The sequence below is a fragment of the Mesoplodon bidens genome, assembly GCF_964165515.1.
Source record: "Mesoplodon bidens genome assembly, chromosome: 4".
NCBI lineage: Eukaryota > Metazoa > Chordata > Mammalia > Artiodactyla > Ziphiidae > Mesoplodon > Mesoplodon bidens.
Window position 1 is genome coordinate 13364961 of NC_138160.1, and position 11392 is coordinate 13376352.

The 11392-nt window shown below is 44.2% G+C and overlaps 1 protein-coding gene across 1 annotated transcript in view; it reads right to left on the reverse strand.

The window, feature by feature from the left end:
* The window catches only part of ANKH (ANKH inorganic pyrophosphate transport regulator), a 144939-nt gene extending 133607 nt beyond the window's left edge, over positions 1-11332 (reverse strand). Inside the window, exon 1 of the mRNA XM_081233527.1 lies at positions 10889-11332. Within this exon, the coding sequence (XP_081089653.1) occupies positions 10889-10984 (96 nt within the window). The 5' untranslated portion in view covers positions 10985-11332. The remainder of the gene's footprint in view (positions 1-10888) is intronic.
* Between the last annotated feature and the right edge of the window lie 60 nt (positions 11333-11392).

Genomic DNA, 11392 nt, shown 5'->3' on the forward strand with positions numbered 1-11392 from the left:
CACTGGGGGCCGGGGCCACATTCAACAGGCGCCTGCAGGGGAAACTGGGACAACTTTCTACAATGCGGTGTCGCACACAGTGGGAGGCGTGAAAAGGTGCGCATGTGCACAAGTATTTCTAGTGTTAATCCAAAGAAATCATCAGAAGCAAAGATCTCTGAACAAAAATGTTTCAGAGCGCTATTTGTAATAGAATGAAACAGGAAAAACTGAACGTCTAGCTACAGAGTATTGTTAAGTAAATTATGGCGTATCCTTGTGAAAGAATGCCATTAGTCATATTTGAGGTGAATACTTAAAATCAAGGGAAACTGCCTGTGATATAAAGTGGAAAGAGGTTACAATTTTGTTTGAAAATACATGGATAGAAAAGAGATGAGAAGGACATGCACTAAAATAATAAATAGCAGTACCTCTAGGTCGTGGGCCTAGAGATAATGCTATATAACCTCATTTTCTTCTTGATACTTTTATTTATTTTTCTTCTTTATACAATGACTCTAACCAGTATAAAATTAACAAAAATTTTTTTAAAGAGAGATCCTCTTCAAAAGCCACCAGCTTTCTGAGTAGCTTATGAAGTTAATGAAAAATTTTAAAATGTTGATAAACTATACATAACATAAAATTTATCATTTTAACCATTTACAGTATACAGTTCAGTGGCATTAAGTACATTCACAATATTGTGCAACCATCACCACCATCCATCTTCAGAACTTACTCATCCCGAACTGAAACTACCCATTAAACAATAACTCCCGGGGGCTTCCCTGTCCCTGGTGGCGCAGTGGTTGAGAGTCCGCCTGCCGATGCAGGGGACACGGGTTCGTGCCCCGGTCCGGGAAGATCCCACATGCCATGGAGCGGCTGGGCCCGTAAGCCATGGCCGCTGAGCCTGCGGGTCCGGAGCCTGTGCTCCGCAACAGGAGAGGCCACAGCAGTGAGAGGCCCGCGTATCACTAAAAAAAACAAAACAAAACAAAACAAAAAACCCCCACCAAATCGTACAAAATAAGGGGAAAAGTTATTTTACACAGAAAGTCAAATTTTCTACCTGCCTTAAATCCACTAAAATCCACAACATTGAGCCATAGTTTGCAACAGGAAAGAGTAGTAGCGCTACACAGTGTAATACGGCGAGTGGCCGCGAACTCAGTTATCTGGGACCAAAGGCATGTGTGTCACTTTGTCTTAGCAATTAAAAAGGCTCCCACAGCACTCAGGACAGCTGTGGCCTCGGAGGGAGGGGCACCAGAAACCTTCTGGGCTGATAGAAACCCTCCGTATCTTGCCTGGGGTGTGGGTTATGTACGGTGTGCATCTGTCATTTGTCAGAACTCATGGACCTGTTCGTGTACGATCTGTGGACCTCACTGTAGGTAAACGATACTGTGATTTCTAAAAAGGAAAGAAAAACAGATCCACCAGCCTCCTCCCCTGACAGAAGACGTATTAAGCCTAAAAGAAATTAGAGTAAATAAGAATTTTAGGAAAACAAAAGTGGTTCTGCAGCTCAGCTACTGATGCTCGCTGCCACCGACTGCTTAAGGCCCTTTAGTGGATCTTCGGAACTCAGTCCAAGCTCCTTTCTCCTCGCTGCTGAAACACTGGTTCATCTGGGGAAGACTGGTAAACACTTGGACTAACTACCAACAGTGTCAGGGAACGGCCCAAGTTTGGTAAGCAGCCCAATAGGTGTGAGGCCCAGGTGGTGTTGGCACATAAAGGTGTGGGCCTTAGTGTGGGAGGAGGGGAGGTACGCCCTGACCTCAGGTGGGACTCCAGGTGATGCAACACTGCATCGGAAAAGGGAGGGGATGAGAACCATAACCCATCCCAAGAAAAAAACCACAGTTGAATGTGAGTCTGGAGCAGAGAAGAGACCCTTGACTTCCTATTTTGGATCGGGCTGGTGGCAAGGGTCTTTCCAGTTGCTTCTGCGCTGGTCTTGGCTAGGATCATGAAGAGGTGAAAGTTACCTCTTTCTTACGAAGCGTGGTTACTTGTTACTGTGCTCTGCGCTGTCTGTCTTTATAAAATGTCAAGTTTAGGCCACACGTCGTGGGAGACCGCTGTGTCCCAGCGCGGTAACTTTCCTGCCAAACCATCTAGAGCGCTCAGACAATTTGTTTTTCTTTTTTGTCATCTGCTATTTTAGATTCTCCACACTACCATTCCCCTGTATTGAAATGCATGACCCAGTGGCCAACAGATCTCCAGGCTGTTTATGGAGCAGCCGTAAGCATAGCTACTTCTTATCATCCTAAAGACAGCTTTGAAAACACAAAGCAGCCACACCTAAGCCAACTGGCACATGAGAAAACGACAGTCCGGGACTCAAAAACTTCCCTAGATTTAATGTTATATTTCTAAAAAAAACGGAGCAGGGATTCTGACAAGCTGACTGATGTGGACTCATTATTATTTAGTTAAGAAAACAACCATGAGTGACCAGCTTTCACCCTGTAAAAGCTCTTGCTGGGCCACAACCCGGAAAGCTTCCTGACCCAAACTAATCCTTTCTGTCTCTCTGACAAAATAAGCTACTTTTAGTCCTCACGTCCTGGGAGGATTACGGCCACAAAGCCCACTTCTGCCTTGTCTCCTTCCTGCCTCAGCGTTCTCCCTAGAAAGTCTCGTTAATCTGCTTTTAAAAACATTCAGCTTTTCAGCCATTTAATTCCAACTGAACATCCTGCGGAGCCTCAGCCTCACCCTTCTAGTCACCCTTGAAAGTTCTTATCCAGGGAGTCCCACGTTTGCTTTTAACTTCCTCCCAGCCTGAAGTCACAGGTCCCCAGGGCCGGCCGCCGTCCCCATCCAGGTGGGATGAGCCCAGACGAGGCACAGGAAGTGCACTGGGAACGTGGGCTTGGAGGTGCCTCTCGCCAACTTGTGCTGGAGAAGAAGGAGCCATACACACAGCCCCTCCCCCCGCCCTGAGGTTGGGGACAGAGACGTGGACCCACGTTAGTAAGAGGACTGCCCATTCATACTGACAAACCCATCTACAGAAAGGCAACCCCGTAACGGCGCTGGGTGCCAGGCTCATGGAAAGCCTCGCTGATCTTGTGATATCAAAACCCCATAAAAAATGTAAAAGCCAGCTGGGGCCCGTGAGCTAACTTAGACCAAAACGTACTCTTCCCGCAAGAAATGAAGCTGGTCTATCTGTCCCTTGGGACCACGTGGCATTCCTGGACCAGTGGTCCAGGCTGTTTTCTGATAACTCATTATCTAGGAGAATAAATACCACCTTTGCCCTGACAAATAACTAAGTTCTTTCCCTTCCCAAGGTGGACTTGGAAAACATTTTTGGCATGGAGAAGCAGCCATACAGAACCAGAAAGCTGTGACGCATAAGTCTTCACTTGACTGAGGTAACTGTAGTCTTGGTCATCTTAAGCTCATTTGTTCTCAGCATCGTGAGCGGTACTTGGTTTTTGGCACAGCCGCTGAGTGATCCCCAAACCACAGAAAGAGCAAAATTAAAACAAAACAGAAACAAACCTGGGGTTTGTATGGCTTGATATGAAGTCTGCTAATTTCCCTATCCTGGGCCTCTATTCTCATCTTTGCAGATGGGTGGTATCCACTTCGGGGACAGGAGAATTTATGGAGAATGAGGCAGGGGTGACAACCTCCAGATAAGAACTGCCTCTGTGTGGTTTACTGTTCATCGCCATGACCACAGACTCACCGCGCTACTGCAAGTACGGAGTACCCTGCTGTACGTTAGTTATCACAAACTGCAGCGTGCAACCAGGCGTCTCACTCTGTGATGCTCTGACTGCAAAAGTGTTTCATGTATGTTTTCTCAAATAGGACCTGATTTGAGAGCAGGGCCTGGGTCAAATCTGGCAACACTTCCCTTATGCAAAGGTCACTTACCTGACATTGACTCTAGGATCTCTCTAGAACAGAAACCAAAATAGGGCAGGGCAGGAGAGCTAGTTTAACAAAGTGTATAACTTTTTTCGCAAGGGAGACCTCCAAAATTATTTATTCTTCATTTTTTCATGGATTTCTAATGGATTTTAGTTTTGGGGGCCCAGAGCAGATCCAAAGCAGAAAATTAAAAAGCAAGTATTCAACATGTATTAGCTATTTTTATTAATTATTATTTTTATTTTGTCAGTCGGTGCCAAACTCTTTGTTAAGTATTTTGAGTATCACCTGTCAGTGGATATCCTGTCAGCTGATTGCCAGCACAACAGTCACAAGCCACCAAAAAAATGTTCATTGAGTTTTGCATATAGTATTTATCTACTATGGTAGAGAAAGGTGCAATATAGATTTCTTGTAGAAAACCAGTGATTTGCATTTTAAAGGATGAGCTTCAGGGACTTCCCTGGCGGTCCAGCGGTTAAGACTTCGCCTTTCAGTGCAGGGGGTGCGGGTTCAATCCCTGGTCGGGGAGCTAAGGTACCATATGCCTCGCGGCCAAAAAACCAAAACATAAAACGGAAGCAATACAGTAACAAATTCAAGAAAGACTTTAAAATTGTCCGCATCAAAAAAAAACCTTTAAAAAATATAAAGGATAAGCTTCAGTTATCAAGAAAATGCACTCACAGAGGTAGCTCATATCTAGATAATTCTGCAATAAAACAGGGTTTTCTATATTTCTATGACATTGCCACATCAACTAATAAAGTCATAGGTGTTTAAAAAACACTGGATTTAATTTTTTAAATGTAGATATGACCCAAGTCACTCTGGTGTAAGTTTAAAGAGGTTTATTTATTTCAGAGCAAAAAGACATGGAAACCAATTACTGGCCATTAATATAAAACTGGGCTTGTCACATCAAAAAAGTGAGATGATGCTATAAACGATATTACTTGGTACGCTTTTAAAACTGCTTTTAAAGAATCAGATGTACAACTAGAAAGAGATTTAGATATTGTCTTGACGTAAGAAGTATTTGGTTATCTCTTGAAGGAGATGCTTGGGAAGATGTATTCTGACAAAGTAGTAGTTAGGCTGGTCATCAAACCACCTCAATAAATAAGTGAGTAAAGAAACAAACCGCAGAATTATACCTCTGTGGCTCTAGAAATAATCTACTTACCTAAGTGCAGTGAAAGAGAGGTACTATAAACACAGATGTACCTCTAAAGGAAACTGGGAAACACAGTGGAGAAGTGAGTATCAGTTGGACTAACGAGGTCACGGTGTCCTTGACTAAATATGGACTGCCAGTGACCTCATTTGCTATGTATGAATGAGAAGCTGAAACAGGCCTCAAATTATGCTAGGCATAAAGCCCAAGGCAGTCAGAGAAAACACATTATCTACTTATTACACAGAGATGCTCACTGAAACTTTATGTTGGAAAAAACAAACAAAAAACCTCAGCATTTAAACAATAGGGGAATATACAGCAAAGGAAATTACTGTATGCTCATGCAATCACATTATACTGCTATTTAAATCACAGTTAAATACTTTTAAGTGATATGGGAAAAATGCCTGTGTTCTGTGAAATATATATATATTATTTATTTATATATATATTTTATATATATATATATATATATATATATATATGTACACACACATATGTATATCCTCAATTATGTAAAAAAAAAAAAAAATGGCAGGAGATACCCAAAACGTTAAAGGGGTTTTTTCTTCAGAGTCGAATTAGAGGTATTTTTACATTTTTCCTCCATTTTTTAATATGTAATCAAACTTTAGATGGTATATGTTACTTTAATAATTAGAAAAAAATAAATGTTGTTTTGAGATTTAGTCCATTAGTATAGAATAGATTGGAGGAGAAAAAAGTCTCTCACCGACAGTTACTTAGAAACTTAACCTGGGATTTACTTTTCTGTCTGTAAGTACTTTGGAAAGTGGAACATACAATGGACACTTTTGTTATTACTTAGGGCAAGCTCTGCCTGGGGAGGTCTCTTCCATCACTTAGTGAACTTGGATGACGAATCCCTGCCCAGTAGTGGCCAGTGCCATGCACAACATTCACTTAAAAAAAAAATTCCTGTACCTCCTGGAGACCTTTTTTTAAAGCGGGGTGAGGTGGGGGGCATTTCTCTACTTAGTAGATGAGGAGAACATTCATTAAGCTACTTTTCCTGGGCTTCTCTCTCTCTTTTTTTTTTTTTCCCCCATTTTGTGATGTTAGTAACTTGAAACCCTCTTATACTGTGGAAGCCTAACTCTAGGTTTCTTAAGTTAGAAAGGAGGGCTGGGGAGACATGAAACATTCCTATTATACATCTTACTCTAGTAAGCAACAATCCATATGCAAAACTCTTCGTTCACAGATAAATCCCTTGGGTCTTTGATCTATTATATTGGACCCAACCAAATTCAGTGATTCACTCAGGGTTAACTGAAAGAACTCAAGTAATCTCCTGAGTGTCAAAGAGTAGACTGCCCGGCACTGAGCAGAACACATTTCTTCTAAAGTGAGAACAACTTCAACTTTTTCTCTTTCAAGTCTTCACAAGAGCTGTCCTTAACATTTTAAGTGTCATTAGGCACCTTATAAAAAAAAATCACTGATTTATTCTACCTAATTTGGTGAACTTGGCTTTTAAGGAATTCAGGGACTTTGTATCAAGTTTAATGTTAAACAAATCACAGTCCTCTGAATATGGTGAGATCCCATGGACATTTGCAGACCCTTCTGAAGGAATACATTGTATTTCTTCAATGTATCTTCATATCTTCCATCTTTCTTTAGCAATCTATATTGCTCTAATGACAAAGACTAAGTGATTTCTAAATAATTTTGTGAAGTATCAGTTGTTTCTCATCTTTTTTTTCCTCTCTTTTAATCAAAGCCTATGCCAACCTTGTCAAAATAAGATACAGCATTGATTTAATTAATTATCTGGATAATTTGGCCCTTCTTACATGTGGCCCTCTTGGTCACAATCTCCCTTTTCTGAGAAGCCTTGTTATGATTGGCTTACATCTGTTGAGTCTTTAAAATTCAAACTATGACAGCTAAGATTACATTTAAGCCAAGGCTGGAACTCCAAAAAGCCAGAACTTACTTCTAAACGTCTAAGAACTCCTGGGGTTGGTTCTCAGTGTGCAAGCAGAGAGCAGAGTGGCTAAGGGCCAGGAGGATACGGCTGGAGCCCCGGCTCTGGCCTGCACTGCCTGTGTGAACTTGGACAAGGGCCTTAACATGCCTAGGCCTCTTATTCTTTCCTCATATATAACACGTGCTGAGGTGTTACAAGCACATGCTAAGTGCTCGATGAATGGAAGCAATGAATACTTTTGCTTCTCAATCTGTAAAAATAGAAACAAAATGCTAATTCCACATATACTGCAACTACCTTCAAGTGTTCTACACAGCTAAAGGGTTCTACAAACATTGTTTTAGTTTCTGCAATAAGGGTGTATTCTCATTTCTTCCATGGTGCCTATGCTTAATATTAAAAAGCAGGTCATGGGCTTCCCTCGTGGAGCAGTGGTTGAGAGTCCGCCTGCCGATGCAGGGGACACGGGTTCGTGCTCCGGTCCAGGAAGATCCCACATGCCGTGGAGCGGCTGGGCCCGCGAGCCATGGCCACTGAGCCTGCGCGTCCGGAGCCTGTGCTCCGCAACGGGAGAGGCCACAACAGTGAGAGGCCTGCGTACCGCAAAAAAGAAAAAAAAAAAAGCAGGTCCTTTTATTCCATACAGCTTTTTTTTTTCCAGTGTAGAATTCAACACTTGCCTCCACCCCTAAATTACTGCCACCATCAAAATTGAAAAATGTGATGATAGATTTCATTAGAGTAAATGTTCCATAATATTTGGGTTTCTTCCCTGACTGGCCTATAACATTACAGGGAAAGCTCTACATAACGGGTAACATTCATGGAAAACATCAGGAGGCCCTGGACGGGCTGTTACAGGCTTCTTCACAGCAGCCCCACACGTGGCACTAATAGCTCTGAGATAATGTGTAGTTCCTTCACACAGTCACATGTGCTGCTTATTCAAATTTCAGTGGAATCTTGCCTATAGCTGGGTTTTCATTTTAAAGGGTCTGTCGACATTTCTGACAGAAACCAGAAACTGAAATGTTTATTATCAGTAAAAAAAAAAAAAAAAAACAACTCATCTAGGGAACATTTACAATGATTTCAGTATCCTTCTGTTCTTGACAAATTGGAGACTTAAAAGCTAATGAGCGGGCTTCCCTGGTGGCGCAGTGGTTGAGGGTCCGCCTGCCGATGCAGGGGACGCGGGTTCGTGCCCCGATCCGGGAAGATCCCACATGCCGCGGAGCGGTTGGGCCTGTGAGCCATGGCCGCTGAGCCTGCGCTCCGCAACGGGAGAGGCCACAACAGTGAGAGGCCCGCGTACCGCAAAAAAAAAAAAAAAAAAAAAAAAAGCTAATGAGCTATTTTATTTTTTAATTTGGGGTTTCTTCATCATCTCGAACACCCGTGAACCAAGGACTGTTTTGACCTTTGGACTCCCGTGTCACCTAACCTACTTTAGAATTAGTAAATTACTGAAATGTGAATCATTGTTCACTCATAGCAAGGTATACTATACACCTGCCCACTCTGGAAGAAGAACGGTAGAAACCTACGTGTGTTCATCTGTCCATAGAACATGACAAGACTCCACCTCAAGAGCTGCATACTTTCACAAGTCTCCCGTAGACCCGTATTTGTATATAATAGGTTCACTGCTCCTCCTCTTTATTGTGTCTCAAAGCAGTTGGGGTACAATGTTCTTTTATTCATGACCCACCTATGACCAGGTCACTCTTTAGCTCACACTGCAATTCTTTCCCTCCAGTTTAACAGTAAGAAAAAGTAAGTTCTGTTCTTTGCACCCTGCCCCATTTTGCAAAATTATCATCTGATACCGGAAGGCAAAGCCAGGTTTTGGAAACATATCAATTTCTTCCCTCCATCTCCCCACCCCTAACTCTGATAAAATACCTCTACCACCAGGCAGCCTGTAACCTCATAAATACACTGGTGCTTAAGGGATAAGGACCTCAAAGGACACTTACTGATAAAACTTGCTTCGGTGCAACAAGACAACTCTTCCAGCACTTTGCTTATGTCACCTATGACAAGGAGGTTAGCAACGTCTCAGGATGAGTGTGAATTATTAGTCCCACTAGGATAGACCACCTGTGTAGTCGTCTTTTATGTCTAGCTTCCCTTTTGTGACCTCAGGGAGACCCCTTTCTTTACACTCAAATCAAATCCTTAGTTATATCACCTTGCATTAAATCAAGGTAAATGTGAGGCAATACTGTGGTATGTTTCAGGCCATTTAATTATGGCAAAGAATACTTCTTTCTTCAGTTATCCCTATATAATACACACACACACACACACACACACACACACAGCTGCTACATTTCAGGGAGAAGCGATCAGGTGAGCAGCCTGGACTTTCTGCCAACCTTTGGGGCAGCTCCAATTAGATAAGCTTTAAAACAGTAAAAGGTTGAGGTGAATACACAGCACTTGACTCATCTAAAATGTGCAGTGTAATAAATTCAGGCCTAAAAACCTTTCCAAAGGTTAGAGGAAATGCCCAAAGTCACCAGTTAATTATGCAAAAAGGGAAGGGTTTGAGGGTGGGTGGGTGGAGGTGGAGCATCAGAGGAGCCCTTGGGGGACCCTGGGGAGGTGCGGGCAGAGCAAAGTGGCAACAGAAAAGATATAATATTTCATCAAAGGAAATAAATTGGCTTACTAGCTAGACAAAGGTCTCCAGAGGCTATGCTGCAATACATTGTGAACACTTGTCAGCAAATAAAATTCGAACTAAAAAGTAGCTTACAAGGTGGGCTAAGTACTCGGGAGCTAAACAGTTGCAATCAGTCAAAAGTTCTGAGCACAGAGAGACAAATGCAAGCAGACATTCATCAAAGGGAGGAGTCAAATGAACCCCCTTCCGAAAAACTGTTTGGTTTTTTAAAACTAAAGGTGCATCAAGATAGGTGCCTTTTCTATATAAACCTCCTTTGAGGTCTCTTGACTTAAAGGAAGAGAAATAAGAGTACTACAACGCCAGGAGCTGCTCAATCACATGCCGGGGCCAGTTCCGACCGCTGCCCATCAAGGTGACAGGCTGCTGCCCTCTTCCCCCAATCCTCTTCCCGGCCTTGAAAATGCAACTGCATCCCGCCGCAGGCCTGCGAAAACGGGCCGCACAGGCAAAGTGCGGAGTACTGGTGCCCCGCTGCTGGAGAGGCTGCAACGCTCGATTTGCAATGACGCCACATGGAGAGAAATGGGGGAAAACATGTAGAAGAAACAAGGATGAGAAGGCAACAAACAAACATGTGTTCCCCTTCTTTAGTGGTGCAAGACGGAAAGAAAGGGAAAAAAAACAAAGAAAAAAACCCCAAACTAGAGATGGCCAATGGTCGGCTTATCAGGACACACATGGGACGCCTCTAATCCATACATGAGCTTTAAAAAAAAAAAGAAGTACCTGGGAAATCAACTTGGACACTTTCTAATACAAAATTCTCCCCATGATCACATCACCACAAACTCGGGATAAATAAAAACCCCAGCACTCAAGCTATTAGGAACTACATTTTACTTACAAACCAGAGGTTTACATAATCACAAATTACATAATACTCCTTCTGTGCACTAAAAATCCTTCTGTAGGTGAAGCTCCAAACCCTCCGGTCGTTTAACGTTTTCCAGGGAGAGCTGGAGAAGTCTGCGGAAGAACTGGGGGGAGGGGGGCATGGAATGCTGGAAAGTCATCTTTGACAAGCTGTCAACCCAACCAAATGTTCCAGGATAAAAAGAGACTTGGAGCAGGTGACTCTCCTCTGTCCCCATCCCCTGCCGCACGGGCGTCTAAGGCCAAGGCAGAGGGAGTAGGGCGCAGGGTGCGGGGCGCGGCCGGGGCTTACCTGCTCCCCGAAGTCGATGGCTATGTTGGTGATGCCCAGGGGCACCAGGAACCGGATCAGGGGCCAGTAGTGCGTGAGCGCCGGGAATTTCACCATAGTCCCCGCCGTGGGCGGACCCCACACACATCTGCCGCCGGGAGGAGACTCTGCCGGGAGGCGCGGGCCGAGCAGGCCGGGCGGGGGCGCGGGCGGACTGAGGCCGGGACCGGCCGCGTCTCGGGGCGGCGGCGGCGGCTCCTCGTAGCGGCTGCGGCGCCCTCTCCAAGCGCGGCTGCTCTAGCAGGAGATCCGCAAGCTCAAGTCCATCCCTGCTGCCCTCCCACACAACAAAGATCTGTCGGGAAAAAAAAGAGGAGGGACGGCGGCGGCGGCGGCGGCGGCGGCGGCGGCAGAAGGTTCCGCTGACAGCGGCTCCATTATAAGCGCTCTGGGGCCCGGAAATAAATAACCGCGCGCACGAGGAGGCGCCGCCGCCGCCGCCGCCGCCACGGTGCAGAGGAAATC